Source organism: Podarcis vaucheri (assembly GCF_965113315.1).
Source record: "Podarcis vaucheri genome assembly, chromosome: 6".
NCBI classification, from domain to species: domain Eukaryota; kingdom Metazoa; phylum Chordata; class Lepidosauria; order Squamata; family Lacertidae; genus Podarcis; species Podarcis vaucheri.
Genome location: NC_138764.1, coordinates 16,472,452 through 16,496,283, shown reverse-complemented (window position 1 = coordinate 16,496,283; position 23,832 = coordinate 16,472,452). Strand labels below are relative to the sequence as shown.

The window sequence follows — 23,832 nt, the reverse complement described above, 5'->3', positions numbered from 1 at the left end:
ACTGCATTGGCTTGTTTTTGCTTTGTTCTTGTTTTTATGGGGGGGGGGGCGGTGACCCATCCTGTGATCTTCAGATGAAGGGTGGTACAGTGGTACCTCAGGTTAAGTACTTAATTCGTTCCGGAGGTCCGTTCTTAACCTGAAACTGTTCGTAACCTGAAGCACCACTTTAGCTAATGGGGCCTCCTGCTTCCGCCGCACCACAGGAGCACAATTTCTGTTCTCGTCCTGAAGCAAAGTTCTTAACCTGAAGCACTATTTCTGGGTTAGCGGAGTCTGTAACCTGAAGCGTATGTAACCTGAAGCATATGTAACCCAAGGTACCACTGTATACAACTTTAATTAATTAATTAATAATCCCATAATGTGCTGAGTGCGGGGCCAACACTCCCTGTATTACTGCTTGAGGCAAAATAGGGAATGTGTTGCGCTAGATGACTAAAAATAATAATAATATATTATTTTGTACCCTGCTCATCTGGCTGGGTTTCTCCAGCCAGATGGGCGGCTCCCAACCGAATATTAAAAACACGATAAAACATCAGACATTAAAAACCTCCCTAAACAGGGCTGCCTTCAGATGTCTTCTAAAAGTCAGATAATTGTTTATTTCCTTGACATCTGATGGGAGGGTGTTCCACAGGGCAGCACCACCACCGAGAAGGCCCTCTGCCTGGTTCCTTGTAACCTCACTTCTCGCAGTGAGGGAACCACCAGAAGGCCCTCTGCACTGGACCTCAGTGTCTGGGCTGAACGATGGGGGTGGAGACGCTCCTTCAGGTATACTGGGCCGAGGCCATTTAGGGCTTTAGGTCCACTCCAACTCGATTCTATGATTCAATGACTATATGAATCTTTCCTCTGATCCAGCAGGGATCTTCTTGTGTTCTTTAAAATGTCGCATCTGGGTAACAGCAGCGCTTTCTGTTTCCCAGAATGGGGATCTGCCATTGCTTCTTGGTGTAACCTGACAGACACCTGCAAGAGGCTAATCCAGTCCGCCGTCTCCATCCTCCCTCCATATTAGGCCACTTTTAGATTGTTGCTCTTTTGCAGGTAGGGTTCGGTCGCATGCCGGCAAGTTCAGATTGTGCCATCAAAGTGGATTTGATATTGTTCCAACCTAAGTTTTCTATCCCCTGCTTCACTACACTTGAGCATGACTGTATTGTGATACTCGTTTGAACTCCTTTGAGAGACTCTTGGTGCAATAAAGAGGGATGTTAAGTGTGTGTGTGTGTGTGTGTGTGTGTGTGTGTGTGTGTGTGTTGGGAACTGGGCAGCAGCGAGATCACAAGAGGAGAAACTTAACTAAATATATTATAATTCAGAATGTCCTGAGGTCTAGAATATCTTATTATATTTCAAACCTTCTGGTTAGCCGGAATACTAAAAGGGCCAGAGAAAAATCACCACGATTCTCTGTTACTTGGCAGCTAATCTTCATCCCATGTCACTATATGAAGAAAAACACATGGTTCTCTGATTCTGAATAGGTTTCTGTTTCCTCACTCCATATTATTTATATGGCTAGTTTTATATAAAATATAAATACACTTACTGAAACATGAAGGCTCATTTTCTCATATTCTGCCTGGGAACTTCTACCTTTCAGAAGCTTTAGGGTATCATACCAATTCATTGGCTTCGGAAATTTTCCTCTATCACTGCATCAGGGGAATGATGATTAAAATAGAAAGAGACAACCCTGTTGCAATTTCGCAGTCCATTTAAGTATTCAGAAGGTAATGGAAGAAGCTTCTGGAAATTTAAGATTAGGATTTTGCCTTGGGCAGAGGATCTCAGGTTACATAGAAACATAATGGGATACATAAGCAAATGGAAAATCCCCTTCTGGAAACAAAACAAAACAAAATATCCATCACGTAGTCAAGCCACTATCCAGTGATCTTGGCTACCTGCTGGAGTTTGATTTCCAAAAGAAGCTACAGGAGGTAGGCAAGACCAAGGTAAAAGATAAAGGTACCTCAGGTTACAAACACTTCGGGTTGCAAACACTTCGAGTTACAGGCTCCGCTAACCCAGAAGTAGTACCTCGGGTTAAGAACTTTGCTTCAGGGTGAGAACAGAAAGCACACACCAGCAGAGTGGCAGCAGCGGGAGACCCCATTAGCTAAAGTGGTACCTCAGGTTAAGAAAGGTTTCAGGTCAGAGAGACTTCCGGGGTGGCGCCATCGGTAATGGCGGATTCCCTCTGATCCGGAGGGATTAGCTCCACAGAAAACGGGTCTTTCCCGCTACGGCGAAGCGGGGACCCTTTCAAAAATCACAGGCGGATGAAGCCTGTGACCACGGGACTCGGCGGGCACCAACCCGTAAAGGAACCCACTTATGGGCTCCGGAGTGATGAGGGGGAAGTGGCGCGGTGCTGAGAGTCAACTGCTTCTTCCGTGGAGCGAAGCCGCACAGCCATTGCTGGAGAGTGCTGCCTTTTTCCTGGGACAATTTGGCTTTTAAAACAATTACCCATGAGTACTTTAATTCTGGACAATTGGACTTTAAATAATGACCTGCAATTAGAAGGGAAATTGGACTAAGAAATTTATACTAATTTGGCACTGAAACGGGAAGGTCTAAACAGACATGGCAAACTAGAGTTCAGAAAATCACTTGTGAAGGATTAATTTTCATCATTTAAAATTGTTGAACCCCCTTCGGAAGCAGGAGAAGAGGGGGGATTTTTTCCGGACTGTTTAAACCTGCAGAAGAGACTGTAAAGTAAAGTAATTTTCCACCATCTTGATCCTGGGAGCCGGGTGTCAGGACTGACGTTCATTGGAAGCTCATTGACCAGAGACAAACGTCTCTGACAGATAGTTAAATGAAGAGAAACATAGTGATTCCATTGTGCTCTTTCGCATTTTAAAGGAACAAATATTGACAAAATATCTGAAAAAGGAAACTTTGTTGCTAGATCCGCCTTTAAAAGAAAGAACAAATAGAAGTTCTTCCCCTAGAGGGAGCCTGTGAAACTGTTATTAAATTTGAATCAGGGAGCTCTGCAGCTGCAACAAGATTACGATCGTGGGAATAGGTTTCTGACCTTGCAGAACAATGTATTCAGAGGCTCTGGTGGGTGCTATTTGCAAAACAAGTGCCCTATTGGAACAGATACATGAGAAGATGGACTTGATGACTGCTGCGATCAGAAACTTTGGACAGGTAGTGGGAAACTATATAGAGCCCACCCAGGAATCAAATCAGGAGTGTGCTCTGACAGATCAGATGAGGGAAGAGGATGTTGCTGAACCTCGGGCGCCAGAGATGGAGGGAGTTGTGGCCCAGCAGGAACATGGGTTTTTGGATTTGACAAATGAACTTGGAAAAAGCCAGATATGGAAAGATAAAGTTTGGTTTGGTTTAGAAATGGGGGGTTGGATAGACCTCCCTATGCAGGGATGTTTGGACTTTTCAAGTCTGGCCATGGGCTGTGAGATGTCTGGGGTTGTGGGGGCTCTTAATTCTGGAGGGACTTTGAAACATGTTCTTAAATACCACATGGGGTTTTGTGTGGAATATGGAAAAGGGACTGATTTGTCGAGAAGGGTCAAAAACACTGTTAAGTTGGAGTTCCCACGAGTGAAAGGAGCAGGAGACAAAGTAAAGTACAGGTATAAATATGAAGAAGAGCCGCGGAAGGGACATGGAAGAGACTTAAGGGCCTCGGACATAAGATTACCAGGTTAATGTGCTTGATTGATGGGATAGAAAGGACTGACAAAACCCGGGACCAGGAGGAAGAGACGCTGGATGAAGATTGGAAGAAGAAAAAAATTATTAGGACTGCTGTATAAAATTGATGAATGCGAGAAAAATGTTGGAATGAAACTATTTGGCTTTAGCAAAAATGTTAAAAGAATTATGTAAGAATATGTTATGGTTATGAAATAAGATTTAAGTTTCAAGTTTTAGGGTCTTCTATAGTAAGATAAGGTTAAAATAGATTAAGGTAATGTAATGACAGAATATAATGAAAAATGGAAAGGATTTGCTGTAACAATTAATAACTAGGATACACAAAAAGGGAGGTGTGAGGAGGTCAAAGAAAGAAGGTAATGACAGTTAAGGATTGGAGAATATTAGATTTGTTTTTAAATGTTTGTGGCTTATTTTTGCCTTTTGATTGTGTTGTGTTACGTGCTTTGTTTTTATTTTTTGACTTTGATTTTTATTAATTTATATTGTTTGTGTTGTGTTACGTGGTTTGTGTTTTTTTCTGTTTTTTCTTTTTCTCTTTCTTTTTTGCTTTTTCTAAAATTCTTAATAAATATCATTTTTTAAAAAAGAAAGGTTTCAGGTTAAGAACAGACCTCTGGAACGAATTAAGTTCGTGACCAGAGGTACTACTGCAAAGGTAAAGGACCCCTGGATGGTTAAGTCCAGTCAAAGGCGACTATGGGGTGAGACGTTCATCTCGCTTTTCAGGCCAAGAAAGCCAACTTAAATGAAAGGGGTGTGTGTGAAGGTTTTATAGTCATATTTGCAGGGCTGGACTCGATGACCTTTGGGGTCCCTTCCAACTCTACTATTCTATGATTGTATGGTATTTTGGGAGGAGGGGATAATCCTGATGGATATTTTGCTCTGGGAGTTTGGTCAGAATTGATCATACACATGGCGGCTGCCATGCTTTTCAGTTGTTGTCATCATGTTGTTGATTTAAAATGCTTTGGAACCGTGCTGCATCCAGTCCTTTTGGAGTGAAGAAAGAAAGAAAGAAAGAAAGAAAGAAAGAAAGAAAGAAAGAAAGAAAGAAAGAAGCAAGCCAGCCCAGCCACTGGTGCAAAACATAAGGGGTAAAGTTTTAGCCCCCAGCCTCAAAACAGGGCTGCAATATATGTTGGCAATTGTAGCACAACCGTAATATTACAAAGACATTCTGTTCTTGCACCATTGTGACCCCAAGCCAGCAAAACCAGGGGAGGGTCTGAAATTCATATTTATGTTAATTAACCATCAGGTTTGTTTGCTGCTGGCTTCTCGGTTTGGGGTGTCTGTGGTTTTTAAGGGGTGTGTGTTTGTTTGTATTTGGCATGGGACATTCCCGGCATATGTGATAGAAGTTTCTATAAAACTTTAACATAATGGCTGTGCCCAGGATTCTGTAAATTTCTCCCAGGTCAAACCCATCCGAGCCTTGTGGCTAGGCATGGGGAGCAAAAGTGTGCAGCAGCTGTCTACAAGAGAGGCCCAAATGTTTTTTTTTTCTCTGTTCCAAAGCAGGTTGGAGAGGAAGCACTTTGCACTGGGGAAGGGGTGAGGAAGATGTTAACCCTTCCTTTGCCCACTCAAAGCGTTTTTCACACACACTTACACACCCACCAGTGTCCTGGACTCTCTCACCTCTCCCCCACCCCCCACACTCCAATGCAAATCTCTCTCTCCCATGGGCTGCATTCCAGGTTTGGGATGTAATAATTTTAAAATGCATTGCTTTTCCTTCTTCTAGAATGTTTTCCCTCTCGTATTCCAAACAAAGTGCTCTTCCAGTTCATTCCAGCAATAGATTTGATGAAGGATGTAGAGGCTGCGGCCCCGCCTATTCCTTCTTCCTTGTCAAACAATTGCCTTTCACACTCCGCTTTTCTCTCTGGTGAGAAGAAACGGAGCCTTTTTGCAAATTCCTTCATGAAAGTGTTAGCTGAAAGCTTCTGCAGTCGCAGCAGCGAAAGGGAAACAGCTCGGGCTTTGATGTAAATGTCTGAAATGTTTGATGACAGAACAGATTGACCAAAAGTATTTCTTTCAACAATAAACTGTAGGAGCTGAGAAGAAACTATACATTTTAGAAGTATACCATCGCAACCTTTGGACACAAGGAACCTGTTGCAGATGTTGCCTGAATAATTCCAAATGACTTCCACTTGGCGCACTAGAAACTGGACGTCACGTGCCACAAATGCCTATGATTTTCCATTCCCAAACTAAAAATGACTGTTATGGACGAGTGTCCCAAACAAACTACAAATCTGTGAATAGTTTGCACAGATCACAGGGCAGAGAAAGGATTGGTGAGCGAGACACCGAGCAATGAAGGTAGGCCTGTGGTTTTTAAACTAAAGAATAATGTAAAAGCGAGGCAACCGTGCCTTCGATGTACAACACAAATTCATAAGAAATTAGGAAATGACTTCATGATTTAATTCATATGTATTTATTTCATAAAAATTACACACCGATTGACTGTGAAACAACTCAAAGCAGTTTACAAAAGACAAAACAGTAAAATTGAGGGTGGAAATCACAAGTCTACTTTAAAGCATACAGAAGTTAAAATACTAAAATGGATTAAAATTACCTCAACTATCTAAGCATCTTAGCGGGCTTGTCTGAAAAGGAATATTTCTGGCAGGTGCTGAAAGAGTACCATGAAGGCAGGGAGTTCCAAAGTGCAGACGCTGCCACACCAAACAATCGAGTTATGACAAATGTGGAACAGGTCTTATGTGGCCCCTGTAGCAGTGCCAATTTCGCCAATCAAAGCAGTCAAGAGTGTGGGATGTGACCCATCAGAGGCAGTCAAGTACAACATTCCTTGTAATGCTAGAAAAGACATGCGAGGGAATGTTTGCTCCAGCCAGTCGAAAACTTCCTGTTCCTCCTGGCTGGAGCATCTTTCCTTTTGAATGTGATAGAAGATGGGCGTGACCTAACCTGTCCAGGTAACAAAAGGACGAGTCACGCAGCACACCTCCCTCTTTTTGACTTCCTTCTTCGTTTGACCAGCTTTTAGTGAGGACTGCTCTGCTAGCTCTCAGCTAGCAGAAGCACTGGGATTATCCCTCCCATATGGGGTAGATCCACATGTACATATTTGTAACTAAGTCTGCCTTCAGGAATCCAATGGTGAACTGATGTGAGTAAACTTCTTTTATTGACTTTGAATAAGATTGTCGTGTCTTTATTCTTTTAAGAGGGATTCAAGGGAACTTACCAGGAATGTACAATTCAATTTGAGACAGATTGAATTGTATAATAGTGAGAGGCTCACACAAGCCTGCAACCAGCTATCTGCTGTGCATATAAAAAGGGGGAATGTCACTCTGCTACATAAAGGAACTTGCTAGCACAAGTTAGAAAGGTTATTAATAAACAATATATCCTCTCCTGCCTCCCTGAACATTCCCACAAAGAGGGTACTATGGGGTGAGACGATCTTGCAGGCAAACTGGACCCAAGTTGTTAATGGCTTTGTACAAATAGTAACACATTGAGCCTGGTCTGGTAGCAAATCAGCACAGATCTCTGAACCCAGGGATGGACCTACTGTACCCACATGTTTTTTAACATTAAGGAAGGGTATGGAATGGTTTTCATAACACAGATGGACACATGACGTCCTAAGTCTAAAAACATTGGAGCAGTCCTTGCACTCAGCTACACAGGTCAATTTATAATGTTATAAATTCGTTATAAAAATGTGACACCAGATAGCACTGTAGAGCAGCAATCTGAAGTCAATGAAAATTTCCATTGGGAGCTGTGTTTTTTATAGCGTTTTCTTTCATGGCAATTTTTAAATACCTGTGTAGATCCTTGTGGAAGCCAGTGTGACAACACTGGAAAACCAAACACCAAAGGCAAAAATATAATAAAGGCAGAGAGATATGGTGGAGCAGTCCATGGACATAAATGGGAGCGTTCCACACATTTCTACCAGAAATGTTCTGTAAAAGACAAGCTAAGATTCTTGAGATGCTTTGTTCCATATCGGGGGGGAAACATACTTGGTTCACATTAAGCCAGCTAACTGCCCTGAGGACACAGGATCATCCTCTAAATGTGTTGTAAAACAAAAGCCGATAAAATACTTTTGTACAGTAAGAGGACAGGACTCGATATGGCAGTCAAAGTTTCTTTTCATATTATGGTTTAGAGCTCTCCTGATGTGCTCCAGAGAGCAGCACTACTTCAGCCTAGCAGAGAATGTGCTCAGGAACTCAGCCAAGGTGGTAATTGGCAGTTTGGCAACATCTCAATATCTCCAGAACATGCTGAAGCAATGCTAGAGCCACATTTTGTTTCCTAATCTCCATTTGTATAAATGTTCTACTCTTTTCCATTGGCCTCAGAGGTGAGGACAGATATACAGGCCCGGAGACCGGGGTTAGTTAAAAAATACACCCACCCCAGAGTCTCAAGTAGATGCCAAACCATGGCGCCTGGAATGGTTTCAGCCTCCTCCTTCCATTTCCCCCCCAAAGCTTCTTCTCTTCTTCATTTCAACTCAGAGGCAACAAAGCCAAGAGGAGAACAAACAAGTCTATTTGTCACAATAGGCTATGCCTATTATGTCCTGTGATTTTGGGTCCTGAACATAATTGATCCCCAACTAAGAGGGGGTTCACGCATCTGATCTCTGAGCACCCTCCTCACCGTGCTTTGTAAAGTCACAGTTTGGAGTCGTTTTTTAGAGTCAATATTTTAGAAGGAATGTACATACAGTGGTACCTTGGATTAAGAACTTAATTCGTTCCGGAGGTCCGTTCTTAACCTGAAGTACCACTTTAGCTAATGGGGCCTCCCGCTGCCGCCGTGCCGCCAGAGCACGATTTCTGTTCTCATCCTGAAGCAAAGTTCTTAACCCGAGGTACTATTTCTGGGTTAGTGAAGTCTGTAACCTGAGGCACCACTGTATATTATTCCCATTAAGTTTATACTCTGCCTATTTGAATGATACTAATCAGCTTTGTCATATTGCTCTCTCCTACAGCCCCAGGAGAAATTTGGGATGCATATTCAACACCAGTTTTATACTGATTCATCACCCTTTGGCTTAGCCCCATTTTATATTTTTTTAATATAAAAAAGGGAAGGGGAAGAAAGTAGATGGGGAGATTTTATAACAAGCAGACTCCAAATCTGCACTCAAGATAAATTAAAACAAATAACTATTCAAGGACTGATCGTGTATGCCAGAATGAGTGATACTTGATGGTGGAATCTGCTCTCTAGAGAGGGAGCTTTTCATTACCGGGACTTGTAATTTAACAGGCGTGGGAAAGTTATGCTGTGGCCTGGTCTGCACCAAGGGGGTGGGGTGTCCCGTTTTGCCGCTTGAGGTGAAACGGGAAGTTCCACCGTACCCCACCCCCAGAGAAGTGGTGTGGGCGCCAGTGCTAATTTCTGGTAAGAAGGCGGGGGTCTTCAGTCCTCGCAACTGCTTCACTGGGGCAAGACCAACTGCGAAGAGGTGCTGGAGTTGCTAGGCCTGCACTGGTTTGGTTGTTTTGAATAAAGAGTTACCGTATTTTTCGCTCTATAACATGCACCCGACCATAACACGCACGTAGTTTTTAGAGGAGGACAATCCGTAGGCATGCCACCCGTAGGCATTCCCTCAATAACACGCACAGACATTTCCCCTTACTTTTTAGGAGGAAAAAAGTGAGTGTTATGGTGCAAAAAATACGGTAACTTCACTGGCACCATGTTTTTATCGCTGATCTACACTTGACTCCGGCTCCTGACCCTCCAACCGAATGAAAATCCATTTTCAATTTAGGACAGAGGAGAAGTAATCTCTTGATGTGGAGAAAATGAGGCGTTCGCTGTGTGCTCACTCAGCGTTTATCTCCACTTTCCAAACTTCATATTTCCATGCCAGGGCTTGGCTTTTTAGGACAATTTACAGGAGGCTCCTCTCCAACAGCAACAGGAAGGCAAGGAGAATTTGGCATCTTCCCTCGCTTATCTTGGAGGCTGTCTGTGCTCACGCAATGCGGTCACCCCGCCCCAGTTCACACATGCAGGGGGTTGAAAATGGGGTTGTGCCCTGGAGTCAGATCCAGCTCAAATCCTGCCTTGGTGCTTCACAAAGCAGGTCAGTTCAGTTTGGACTGCTTTGGAAAACATCCACTTTTAGATTCAGCTCTACAGTAGAACTGTGCTCTGGAAAATCTGAGGCTTTGTACGTTACATGGGGAAACGGAGAAATGGCTCTATGACTTATAAATTTCCAGAAGGAATTACATGGAATGTGCAGGCATCATGTACCCTTGTGGGTGAATGGAGGCTGCCAAATTTCAGATAGATAGGTGCAAGGAAGGCTGTTAACATTGTTTCTGTGGGAATGTACAGGGAGGCAGGAGAGGATATCTTGTTCAATAATATCTTTTCTAACTTGCATTAGCAAGTCCCTTTACTTAGCAGAGTGCACTCCCCTTTTAAACACACAGAGGTTAGCTTGTGGCAAGCACATTTAAGCTTCTCAATATAGGATTCCTGGTACTCCCCTTTTCTCCCCCTTAAAAAGAGTAGACATGGCACCATCTGGTGTAAAGTATTATAAAAGAAGTTTACTAACACATTCAGTTCACAGATGGATCCCTGAAGACAGACTTAGGGTACAAAGTATATACACGTGGAACTAGCCCATATGGGAGTTAATCCCAGTGACTGCAGACAGGCAGTCACTGCTGCTCACACGGCGAAAGCAAAATGGAGGAGAGAAAGAGAGTGTGCTGCCTGCCTTGCCCTTTTGTCACCTGGGCAGGTAAGCTCACGCCCACCTCTAGTCACATGCAGAGGAAGTTTGTCCCAGCTCAGAAGGAAACAGGAAGTTTTCTACTGACTGGAGCAAGCATCCCCTTTCATGTCCACTCTAGGAATGTTGTACTTGACTGCTATCTATGTGTCACACCCCACAGTTTGTTTGTTTGTTTGTTTGTTTGTTCACTTATTTGCCTCATAAACTTTATGTATCACTTGAGTGTAGCCCTTTGATCACCTGAACAGTCCAAGTTAGAGCTTAGTAAACAGAACACTTTGCTGTGCCTTGAACAGCCATTTGATCTGCAAGAATTACCATATTTTTTGCTCTATAAGACTCACTTTTTCCCTCCTAAAAAGTAAGGGGAAATGTGTGTGCGTCTTATGGAGCGAATGCAGGCTGTGGAGCTATCCCAGAAGCCAGAACAGCAAGAGGGATTGCTGCTTTCACTGCGCAGCGATCCCTCTTGCTGTTCTGGCTTCTGAGATTCAGAATATATTTTTTCTTGTTTTCCTCCTCCAAAAACTAGGTGCGTCTTGTGGTCTGGTGCGTCTTATAGAGGGGAAAATACGGTAACAGCTGATGTGATGTTTGCCTTGATTTTATGGAAAGCTTCGCCGATTGATTTGTGCATCTCATGTGGCTACTAAGAGTGGACCCTGCAGGGTTTATTTTCCTGGTCAGCTGGCAATTCTACTGCCAAGTAATGTTGACCATGGATTGACAAGTCTCCGGAGATTCAAACACTGATAGGTGGAGACTGGCAAGACAGGAGTGGGGCCGAGAGATACTTGATGACGGCAGGAGATGGTACAGGACCAATCAGAGGAAGATCTTAGCTTTGCCTGCTGCCTTGGGGGCTGACCCTGATGGTCATTGGCTGGTAGGAAATTGAATAGCAGCAAGCCAAGCAGAACATACCCTGTGCCCCTAGGTTCTGACCCTGAGCTGTTACGTCTTCCTCTGGAAATCCCAAAAATAATGATGTTGAAACCCTGAAACTTCAGGTCCAGTCCTAACGCCTAGTCATTAGTCACCTTTTGACACCAACTGCAGGCACTTTTTATTCAGGTTTATGGGGACTAGTAATGGGAGCCATCGCTGTGAAGTTTTTACGCCGTTCATTGCATATAACGTTTTGATTCTGCTCTAGATTTTATTGCTGTAGATTTTAAGAGTCCCTCCACATTGGTGTGTTTTTTTATTGTGGGTGTATTCCTCAACATTCCTGAAAGTTGACACAATAACGGGCCATCAATGGTGGATGTTTTTTGCTTTGATTGGTTCTGCAATGCTTCCCCCAACACAATCCCATCATGACTGCCTAGAGGGGCTATGGTGCCACAAAGGCAGGAGAAAACAGGAGAAAACAGAACATTAGTGATATAAAAAGCTACAGGATTTCAGGAGAACATTACAGGATATGAACTGATTAGAAATTTGTGCTGGTCCCAAAACCTTTGTAGGCACATGCATTATGAAAAGTGGGGTGGCATCATGAACAAAAATCATCATGTGCATAAAAAAGGAGGGACCCTGTGCTATATTTTACGAAATGTACCTGAGGGATTGGTACTGTAAGCAGCAACGTGGTCCAGTGAAACATAGCATAGAAATAATACTGATGCCTCTGTCCCAGGTTGACACACATTTTCCTGTCCTGCCCCCACCTTTGACTCCTAGGACACTTCACCCAATAACCCATTAAGCTTTATGACATACATATTGGACCAGTTCCTCCACCCACCAGTACCAGATAGCTGTCCATGAAAGGTGAGTCTTCTTCACTTGTTGATCCTCATGCTGCTCATTCACCAACCTCTTGGTACACTGGGCCAATCAGCTGGGGTTGCTGATTTTTTAATTATTATTTATTTATTTACTTTTGACATCCCACTTTATCACTACCGTAAGGAGTCTCATAGCGGCTAACAATCTCCTTTCCCTTCCTCCCCCACAACAAACACTCGGTGAGGTGAGTGGGGCTGAGAGACTTCAGAGAAGTGTGACTAGCCCAAGGTCAGCCAGCAGCTGCATATGGAGGAGCAGGGAAGCGAACCCGGTTCACCAGATTACGAGTCTACTGTTCCTAACCACTACACCACGCTGGCTCTACTTTTTGATGGCATAAATATCTCCTTGTCCAGACAGGACACAAATCAGAGCCTGAGGGTCCAAGGCATAGCCATAATAGTACTTGGTGGTCTGGAGGTATCTCAAAAAGTGACTCAGCAGTCTCTAGTGATGCAAGGGAACCAATAAAGGGAACCCTATAAATCCTCAGGGATGCAGGTAGTGCTGTGGTCTAAACCACTGAGCCTAAGGCTTGCCAATCAGAAGGTCGGTGGTTCAAATCACCGTGACGGAGTGAGCTCCCGTTGCTTGGTCCCTGCTCCTGCCAACCTAGCAGTTTGAAAGCACCTCAAAGTGCAAGTAGATAAATAGGTACCACTCTGGAGGGAAGATGAATAGCGTTTCCATGCGCTGCTCTGGTTTCGCCAGAAGCAACTAAGTCATGCTGGCCACATGACCTGGAAAAACCGTCTGCGGACAAACGCCGGCTCCCTCGGCCAGTAAAGCAAGATGAGCACCGCAACCCCAGAGTTGTTCACGACTGGACTTAACTGCCAGGGGTCCTTTACCTTTACCTTTTTATAAATCCTCAACTTCTGGCCTCTTCTGGGCAATTCAGCTTTATTGACAAGAGCATGTTGCTGTCAGAACATATTTCCCGCTTACCTGTCAGAGATTAATCTACACTTCTTTGACTACTAAGTGAAACCTTAATGGGTTCTCTAGACACATGATAAATGTGGGGTCAAGGCTGATGATATCTCGCTTGTCATGCCTGAATCCTTGGGGATCTGAGGATGGGCTCAACAGCAAACAAACAACTTTGCTGAACCAGCTCTCAACTTTTGTAGGTTCTAAACTTGGCCCCTATACTACATATATTTGCTGCACACAACTTACTAAAATAATAGTTAGCTCGCAGTCTTGCCATCTGTTTGCTTAATGCATATATTCTATATATACACCCTCATGTTATCTATTCCTGTTGTTTCTGAGCATCAGGTGCTGTGTGCTAAAAGCTTGGCTGGAAGAGTCTCTTACATAATGCCGCGCAGGAATAACCTAATGGCAAAACTGGTCATGGGCTTATCGATACCTCTGTATCGCTAGCATTCTCAAGCTCTGGTAAAATACTACAAGGTACTTAGTATTTTATGAGGTGGGAGAATCAGGTGATTACTGGGGAACTATGGTGTAAGCTTTTTTTCTCTTCCTAGATTAATAATAATAATAATTTTATCATTTATACCCCGCCCATCTGGCTGGGTTTCCCCAGCCACTCTGGGCGGCTTACAACACATAAAAAATTGTAAAACATTAGACATTAAAAATTTCCTGATATAGGGTTGCCTTCAGATTTCTTATAAAATTCAGATAATTGTTTATTTCCTTGACATCTTGTGGGAGGGTATTCCACAGGGCGGGTGCCAATACTAAGAAGGCCCTCTGCCTGATTCCGTGTAACCTCACTTCTCACAGTGAGGGAACCACCACAAGGCCCTCAGAGCTGGTCCTTCAGGGATACTGGGCCGAGGTCGTTTCCCTTGAGTGGTCAAAATGACTGTCTTAGAATTTTAGAATCATAGAATTGTAACGTTGGGAGGGATCATGAGAGTTATCTAGTCCAACCCCCTGCAATGCAGGATTTTCTTGCCCAACGTGCACTCTAACCCACAACCCGGAAATTAGAGTCTCACGCTCTACTAACTGAGCATCCTTAGTGCTGGACTGGCATGTAGCTTAGTGCTCCTGTACACATGCTCTGCCATAAGGAAATACTGTGCTGAGGACACTGTGAACATCACAAACATGGGATAAATGTTGGCCTCTACCTGGAAATCAAGTCAAGAGTAAACCAGCAGCCCTAAATGTTAATAAATGTGGCAGGGTTTCTGCCTACTAACTGAAAGTATAAGGGGGAAAGGAAGGCATTCTTCCCTGGGAGATCTGATGTGATCTTCAATAATAAGGAACGTGCAGTGTGATAGTGAAGATCTCTCAGGCAAGCTCCTTTATAGTTGGAGTGAACTGAATGGCCCCAAAGGAGGAGCATTTGTTTTGTCACCTTACACAGAGGGAAATTTGAGGTCCACAGAGGGACTGCAGGTGAGCGGGGGAAATGGAGGCCAGGTAGGAAAAGTCAGGAGATGCAGAAAGACTGGCAAAGTTACAGAACTGAGTAAGGCAGGGAGTCAGGGAGCAAAACCTTCTAAAGGAGGCAGGGGAGGGTGGGAGGGCTGGTGAACGCAGAGACATCAAAACATAATCTGAGCCACTGGCTCCTTCGTCAACATATGAAACTGACTTAGACCATCTGGTCTGGATTGTGCCGTGTGCTAATATGGGTTGAACTAGTGGCACTGATTTTTTTAAAAACCCAAAACCAAACAGCAGCAGAGCAACAGAAGGAGTGGGAGAGATTGGGTGCAATGGAAGGCAATGTTCCTTTATATAACTAAAGGAGAACAGCTGATAGCTGCACCTGCCAAAATTCCCCCTTTGGAGAACCAATAGAGGTGAAAGGTGGCTGGCTGCTGTTCTCCCTTGAAGCTCATCACCCTGGAGCAGCAAATTCATTCACACCTCTTCATTCATAAGAAGCCTGTCTTTCCACCAGCAGAGGTGGAGAGGGAAGGGAGTTCCAGAAAGTTCACTATTTGCTCTGGCCCTGCCCATCCCCAGCACGTGGCCCCTAGCAGATCATCCTGGAGGGAATGCAGCCACCCATAGAAAAAGGTTGCCAATAGCAAAGGATGGACTTAACCTGGAAGGTGGGTGAAATAAAAGTGGATCTCATGTTACAAGATGGAGTGAAGGTTGGATCTGAGAAGGCTGAAAGGGAGACTCCCCAAGGCCTTGCACAAATGTGTCTTCCCTTCAGAAGATCCTTCCTTTAAATAGATGCAAAAAAGGGACTCAGCCTGGGGGTTCCTACATATAAAGCATGTTCTTGTCCACTGAACTACAGCCTTTTCACGGTGTGGAGCGATGCACTCTCAGATAGGTACTGAGAGTGCAGCTGGCCATCTCTCCTTTCTCCTTGAGGAAGGGAATCCCCAACCCTTCAGCCATGTCCTCACCTCCATCCAGGGCGAATATTCTTCCAAAACAGGCCTGAAAGGATGGGAGTGGAGTCCCAATGGTCAGGGCCCTTGGGTAGAAGAAAAGTATCTGTTGATAGGAGCATGAGGGGGTCTCGGGGAGAGGGGGACAGCCTGCAGAATGTCCTGCTATGTTTTGCAGTTTGCTGCATGACCACTTACAACCAGAATGCTCTCTCAGTTCATTTTATTTTGTTTAATAAAAAAAAAGAAAACTCACAAAGCTTGCATGTATATTTTATATATATAAATATATACAGTATATATAAATCAAATGATTCTGGACAACACTGTTGAATGTGGCAACAGAAGTAGCAAGAAAGTTACGTGGGGCCACAATCCAACAGAGGTGCACACATTTAAGCCCACTGAAATCCAGGGATGTAAGTATGTGTAACTCTGTGCCAGATTAGGCCTCCAATTTTTAAACAGAAACTAATTCCCATGGACAGCACCTGCAAATCTGGACTCTGCTCTTCTTTGGGTTTTCCAAGAAGCTGGAAGCATACAAAGGCTTTTGAGTGCCTCAAGTGCACACACTTACATTCTCATAAAATGAGTTCTGTGTGACTTGAAAACTTGCATATTCCTACATCAGTAAAAATGGGTTCAAAATAACATACTTTCGTATCTGGCGTTTTTAAATCTCCTGCAACCAACATAACAGTATCAAAGAGACTGTGGCAGAACAAACAGTGACACACACACAGAGAGAGAGACACACACTTCTAAATCAAGATTGGCCTCAAATTACTAACAAGAAGAAGTAAAGAAGAAAAATAATTTCCAGGCAATGGATATAAAGACTTGAACACGAAGGCACCCAGGTGTGTGCTGGCAGTCACAACTTTAAATGTGATCCACTATTGCTTTTGAGTGATGGAAGTGATGGTGAACATTAGGGTCTTTGGTTCCAGAAGTCCATTTTTTTCCCCCAAAAATGCCTATGAACAAAAGGGGTGAGTGGCTGGCACAGAAACTAATGGTCCATGGGGCAGGTGGGGGAAGGAAATGGATAAGTTTAAGTGCAGTCATAAGCCTTGCATCCTTCACTGAAGAAGCTCATGCTATATTGAGCTACAACAGACTTGCTGGTACTTTAAGTGGCAATATTTTCCAGGAGAGAGAAGAGTCACCTTTGAAGCTATTTCCTTTGAATTTGGATCCTGCTGTTATTCCCAATACTGAGTCCTAGTTTGGGCTGACTGGCTTTCTGGGCATGAACGAATGGCCAAGCAAGATGGCGGCCCTTTTGACCTGTTGCTTCCCTTTCGGCAACAGAGGCCACACTCCTCTGCTGTCTCTAATTCACTGTTGGCACCTGGTTCCTCTGTAAACTGTATTCCTTTGCCTTCAGTCTCAGGTTAGCAATGCTGTTGGCCATATTCATGCCCTGAGCAGGGCTGGCATTGGTACAGGAGGCAGAATAAGAAGCCATGGCACTGCTGGAAGAAGAAGAAGGGGGGGGAGGAAAAAAAAGACATCAGAATATGGCCTTTGGAAGCCACCAGGTTGCATTAGATGTCTTCAGGTAAAGGAAAATGCGCAGCTAGCCTGATCTTGTAACTTTTAACTGCTGTTTGATTTTCAGCAGGCCCAGCTTTGCGACGCAAATGGTCATAGATTAAGCTACCGTATTTTTCGCTCCATAAGACACACTTTTTCCCTCTTAAAATCTGAGGGGGAATGTCTGTGCGTCTTATGGAGCGAAGGTGTGGTCCTTGGGGCTGGTGGGGGAGGGAGCCAGGCTTCCCCCACCGCCAGCCCCACAAGCCTGGGGAGGCTTTGCGCGGCTATCCCTGGCTTTTGCGGGAGGTGGGGGAAGGGACAGAGCGAGGCTCTCTCACTTCCCCCGCCTCCCGCAAAAGCCCGCAAGAGCCGCGCTCCCTTTAAAGAGCTGTGCGGAGTGTGTGTGCGGCTCTTGGGGGCTTTTCCCTGAGGAGGGAGAAGCCTGCAAACACCGCACACACGCTCCACGCGGCTCATGAAAGGGAGCGCTGAGCAGAGCCTGGGATGCAGACAGGCTCTGCTCAGTGCTCCCTTTAAATAATATTTTTTTCTTGACTCCCCCCCCCAAAAAAAGTAGGTGCGCCTTATGGTCAGGTGTGCCTTATGGAGTGAAAAATACGGTACAGTGGTGCCTCGCAAGATGAAAAGAATCCGTTCTGTGATTCTCTTCGTCTAGCGGTTTTTTCGTCTTGCGAAGCAAGCCCATTGACGGATTAGTGGATTAGCACTATTAGTGGCTTTTAGCGGCTTATCTGCTGATCGGATCAGCTGATAAGCGGCTTAGCGGCTTAGAAAAAGGGGAGGGAAAGGGGGGAAAACCAGCAGGAACTCGCAAGACATTGTCGTCTTGCGAAGCAAGCCCATGGGAAATTTGTTTTGTGAAGCACCTCCAAAACAGAAAACTCTTTCATCTAGCGAGTTTTCCGTCTTGCGAGGCATTCGTCTTGCGGGGCACCACTGTATTGTGAAAGGGTAAAGACCAGGGGCAGGTGGAAATGTTTGCAGATACTTGGCAATCATATCTGCCAATATTTGCAAAGCTCTGAGCGGGCTCATGATTTGAAGCATGGAAAGCAACCCTGAAAAAAAGTAAATATGGTTTCTGGGACACTTTACGCGCGCGCACACACACACACACACACACACACACACACACACCACTTTTCACCATGTCTGGGTCTCAAGGCAACTACCTGAGAGCAGGAATAACCGAAGTGGTCCTCTACAGGTGTGGTGGACTATAGCTTCTATCATCCCTGGACCCTGGACCATTGGCCCTGTTGTCTGGGGCTGAAGGGAGTTGGGGTTCAAAGCATTTGGAGGGTGCCACATTGGCAACCTCTGCTTGAGAAGGTGGGGATTTCAGGAAGCCGGCTTCATATACTGGGCCTCTATCTTTCTGTGTTGGATAGTCAGACCAGTGTGGGTTAGAATGGGACCAGGCACTTACAGGTGTGAGGCTGAGATTTGGGAGCACGGAGGAGCACACTACCTGTGCACACCTGGAATGAGAGCTGTCGGGCAGCTTCTCTCTTGCTGAAGATAAGGGCAGGGAAGTTGATTCATCTCTTTTAAGGGCTCTCTGATGCCATTGCTAGGACAACAGTAGGAACAGCACAACTCCTGAACAGGTAGGATCTAATCTAAATAACTATTGGGGGGAAGGAGGGAGAGATGTCGCTCCTTAGACTCAGTGACAGCCTTCTTCTCCCACAACACACTTCCATGTGGTAAGGAAATGCATATTGTTATAACAGTTGAGATGTTTCTGCTGCACATTCAGAAGGATGACATGACGTCATCTCTCTTGGGTCTGCCTGATTTGGGAATACACAATACAGATGGTAGACTCTTTTTCCTTGAAGGCTTTTAAGCTGAGGTTGGATGGCTATCTAACAGGGATGCTCTAGTTGAGATTCCTGAGTTGCAGGGAGCTGGACTACAAGACTCTTGTGTCGGGATTCACAGAATGCTGTGTGAGATAGTAAGTCTGCAGGCTTGAGTTTGCTAGCTGATGCAACGGGCTGATGCAATCAGCCTGCAATACTTTCTATGGAAGTGCTGGGTCAGAAAGACTCAGCAGTAATGTGCTGTCAGTTGATTGGTTGTCATTGGTTTAAAGGGGAAACCTATCCAGCAGTAAGTGGGTGGTATAGAGGAGTGTGGTCAGAGAGATAGAAAGGTCTTCCTATTTGCCTTAAGGTGCAGCCAGGTACTCTGTCTGACTGTGTGAACTGCTCGTGTATTATAGCCTGTAGATTATGGTATATATTGGTATATATATATATAGCTCACAATAAATATACTGCACTGCACTGAAGAACCTGCAATTCTGAGTAGTTCTGCTAAAGTGCCGCAGAGAATTTGCGACAGGGTTATGGGGTCCCTTTTAACTGTACAGTTCTATGACTCTATGTTCCAATGTTGTGTGTTGACATTGAAAATCAAGTTCTAAAGCAAAGCTTTGGTAGAGGTAATCTACCAATCAAAGAGAATAGAAGTTGCAAGTAAGTCACTGCGGAGTCCATGGATACTGTACTTATGGACTGCATTGTTTAATCCCCCCCCCCTCCCTTGCTGATTCTGTTGCTATTATTTACTTTCTTTATTAAATTCAAAGCATGTCACGGAATCCTTCGAAACAACACTTTTAAAAATGAAAGGATCAAGCCACTAACAACAACAACAAAATTAAACCAAGCACTAAGTATCACCTTTAACCATGGGCACTGATTATAGTCGTACCTTGGAAGTCGAACGGAATCCGTTCCGGAAGTCCGTTTGACTTCCAAAACGTTCGAAAACCAAAGTGCGGCTTCTGATTGGCTGCAGGAAGGTCCTGCAGCCAATCGGAAGCTGCGGAAGCCCCATTGAATGTTTGGCTTCCAAAAAGAGTTAGCAAACTGGAACAGTCACTTCTGGGTTTGCGACATTCGGAGGCCCAAACATTCGGTAACTAAGCTGTTCAACTTCCAAGGTACGACTGTACTAGGAAAATCGCTTCTTTCAGTTCGTACATAGAGTTTGGCCAAGTATTCTTGAAAATAGCTCTATTATTCAAATTTTATAGATCAGATAAGCTGAGAAATGGTGACTTGCACCTGGCTATTATAAGACAGGAAGACAGATATCACATACAGTATTCGTAATATTCAGAGTTTCACTCAAGCACCTGCATGTTAATGCATAGTTCTTTGGAGCACCCCCACCTGCTTGGGAAAAAAAAGGAAAGAAGGTGGGAGTTACATTCTTGGCTCTAGATCAGGCATCCCCAGCCTTCGGCCCTCCAGATGTTTTGGCCTACAACTCCCATGATCCCTAGCTAACAGGACCAGTGGTCAGGGATGATGGGAATTGTAGTCCAAAACATCTGGAGGGCCGAAGGTTGGGGGTATTGTTCTAGGTCTTTCCCAATAAATTTATATCTACAATGCATTTAGCCAGGGTAGCCCTAAGGAACAGGTGAGAGTTGATGAATTTGGGGTGATATCCAACACGGTTGATGAGGATATAGAGAGATTGTCCACATGGCAACAATCTGCAGTTTGGATTAATGATGTAATAAAGCGTTTGGAACTAAATTGGAAGGTATTGGAAAAAGCAGGTGTCTTCCTTTTCTCCTGGAGCAGCCTTCATCAATGTTCTGCAAAGCGTACAGACCCATAATTGCTGTCTTCAAATGTGTGGATTGGTATGTGTTACAAATCAACACTCGCTGCAAAGTTGGAGATGAACTAGGTGTGCACATCAGCTCTGTGCAGGTGTTGGAAGATAACTGTCTTATAACTGGCTATCTGGTGGTGTTTATAGAGTCCTCTATATTTTAGACCAGGAATGAGGAATCTGTGCTCCCCCCCCCAATGTTTTTGGACTCTGGTTCCCATCATCCCTGAGCATTGTCCATGATGACTGGGGCTGATGGGAGCTGGAATCAAACAATTTCAGAAGCAGTGCTTTTTTCTGGGGGGGATGCATACCCCTAAACATTTTGTGAATCTTTGTACTTTTGTCCATTTACTGTATTTATTTTTCCCAATTTGAACTATAAAATGGTGATTTTCTTGAGTCAAAATGAGAGCACCCCTAAACATTTTTTTTAAAGAAAAAAGCACTGATCAGAAGGGTCTAAGGTTTGCCACCCCTGCTTTGGATGGTAGAAGGTTCTGATGGTATCTAACTCAATCAGAGGTCCCTTCCCCTTGCTCATTGCAAAACTGTTTTTGGAATACACAACCTCTTTGGGTAAGAGTGGCCATTAAGCTCTGATGCTATCTGAAGCCAAATATATATGGAGCTGGCCCACACATTCATAATATAATCACTCGGTTGCCTTTCTCTGAATTCCACAATGACTGGCAAGCTGAACATGTCAGCTGTCTCCATTTTGAAAAGTACAAAGTCTTGAACTGATATAAAACTTCTATTGCCTGTTTGTTCTGTGATGACTCAAACAAGAATCTTAACTCCACAAGTCTCTTAAAATGTTCTGGGAAGGCTTCAGTAACTGAGTAGCATTTTACAAGGCTGAATTTAGGCAGCCATCATTGGAGGGTAGGGTTTTGACCAAGGTGTGGATAAAGAACACTTTGACTGCCACTGCTGTCATAATCCTTTCATATTCCACAAAGCAGGGGAATCAAAGTACGAAGAGGTGAAGGCTGCTTCTACAGAGTTCTCAGAAAACTGAGCTAAGCCTACTGCCATTGGATCTAGATAGGAACTTTGATGCAGTCTAAGGACTCAGCTAGATTGGTTTTATATGCATTGCATATGCATGTACACCACTAGATGGCGCTGTGGAGTCCTGTCTTTCCCTACTGGATTCCCCTGTATGAGTTTACAACGCTTTTAGCTGAATCACTTCTTTGACCTGTCTAGATCCAGCCTAAGAGACTAGCAATTTGTAACGTAAACTGGAGTTAATGTCTTCAGATACATGCACGAAGGACTTAACTAGTGTGTTAGAAGCTTGCTGGTGGTCTGGGCAGGGCAAGGGGGGAATCGTTCACTAAACCCACCCTCAGGGGTCATTTTATTAGGCTTTTTCCTGCTTTTATCATTATTGTGCATTCTGTTGCGGTGACTTCATTGGAGGCTAAGGCAAAGAGAAGGTAAGCTTGAGGCGTCTGTTACACACACCTCTTTTGCATCTCCTCATCCTGTCTAGCACCTAACGGAGTCGAGAGACCCTACAAAACTGGCTTGGGAGTGGAATTGGCACCCTTTCCCCAGAAGAACTCCAGGTGACTATGGACAGCCCCACAACCATGACACTTCTGCCCAGAAAGTTACCTTTGTAGAGTCTTCGCTTAGAATCCATTAGGGACCCCCTCGTGCAAACAACATCTTAGGAGGGACGAGGAGCTATTTTAGAAAGTGTGAAAGGAGGGAGAAATAATAAGGCAAGTGAGTTCATCAGATACCTTGTACTTGAGGGCTCACCCACCGTGACGTTAAGGTACCCTTGCAAGATGGTGGCACAGTCAAAAGGCATTAAAGTATGATGATGTCACCTGCCACTTCTCAGTAGGACTTGGGAGCAGCCAAGATGGGGCTCTTTAGATGTTGTTTCCCATCATCCTTGACTATTGACCATGCTGGCTGGGGAGGGTGGGAGTTTGGTATCCAGGAACTTCTGGGGGGCACCAAGTTGGTTATTCCTGGTCTAGCAAGAGAGTGTTGGAACTATATGTGTTATGTACTGAGTTGAATAGGATCCAAAATGCAGCAGTCTGATTGGTCCTAGAACAATAGGATTCAGAATGCAGCAGTCTGATTGGTCCTAGAACAATAGGATTCAGAATGCAGCAGTCTGATTGGTCCTAGAACAATAGGATCCAGAAAGCAGCAATCTGATTGGTCCACAGGAGCCACCCAATCCAGCTCCAGGTGTAAGTGAATCCGCAACCTGATTGGCCTACAGGAGAATCCCGGAATTAGCCAATCACGTGTGGCCCATTGTGTAAATAATGTATATAAAGCAGACAGTCTGGGGGAACTTCCATTCCTCCTCACCACTATGAGCTGAATAAAGAGCATGAAATCCACTCTTGACTCCGAGTATATTTCAATATGGGAGGGAGGTACTGAACTGTGACTCTGCAGAGGGCAGACTTTAAATGAATTGACTGTGCTTCTCTCTTGGCCCAAAGTAAGGCCAGGGCCGTTTCACACCAGCTTGCTATCAAGGGCTTCAAAGTTAGCACATAGCTTGTTGAAAATAAACAAAAGTGAGCGAAATCAACATAGCACGCAGGAGCCTTTTGCTAGCAGAAGCAATGAGGAGAGCTGACAGCAATTTAAATGAAATCAGATGAGTCCGTTTGAGCTGAATGACTGTTGAGTCATTCTGTCACTCCATAATGCTAAGCAGGTCCCCAAGGCTTCTTCACTAGGAGCAAATGCGGCCCTGCAGCCCTGGCCTCCCTTTGTTACTGACCCTGGTCACTTTTTCCTACATCAGCCCAAGGTGGATGGAGGGCTCCTGTAATTGCCATTGAATGTCAACAGAAACTCTACTAAGTTCCACTGTTCTTTCCAACACACAAGCTAAGCTACTAGCAAGTGGAAGTGAGAAGCTGAGAGGCACAAAGGGCCTCCCCACAACCAAGACTCTGAAGTCTCTTGTGGTTCGCA

General features: G+C 44.4%; 1 protein-coding gene across 4 annotated transcripts in view; it reads right to left on the bottom strand.

Annotated features, from left to right (window-relative positions):
• Positions 1-15,857: 15,857 nt before the first annotated feature.
• PRRX1 (paired related homeobox 1) overlaps positions 15,858-23,832 on the bottom strand; it is an 83,778-nt gene continuing 75,803 nt past the window's right edge. The window contains exons 4-5 of one of the 4 annotated variants that reach the window (XM_082225583.1): positions 22,489-22,560; positions 16,994-17,129 (exon numbers count right to left, since the gene is read on the bottom strand). In XM_082225583.1, coding sequence (XP_082081709.1) covers positions 22,506-22,560 — 55 coding nt within the window. In that variant the 3' untranslated portion in view covers positions 16,994-17,129; positions 22,489-22,505. Of the gene's footprint in view, positions 17,133-22,488; positions 22,561-23,832 lie in introns of all 4 variants that reach the window. The other 3 variants (XM_082225582.1, XM_082225581.1, XM_082225580.1) reach the window with 3 other exon arrangements.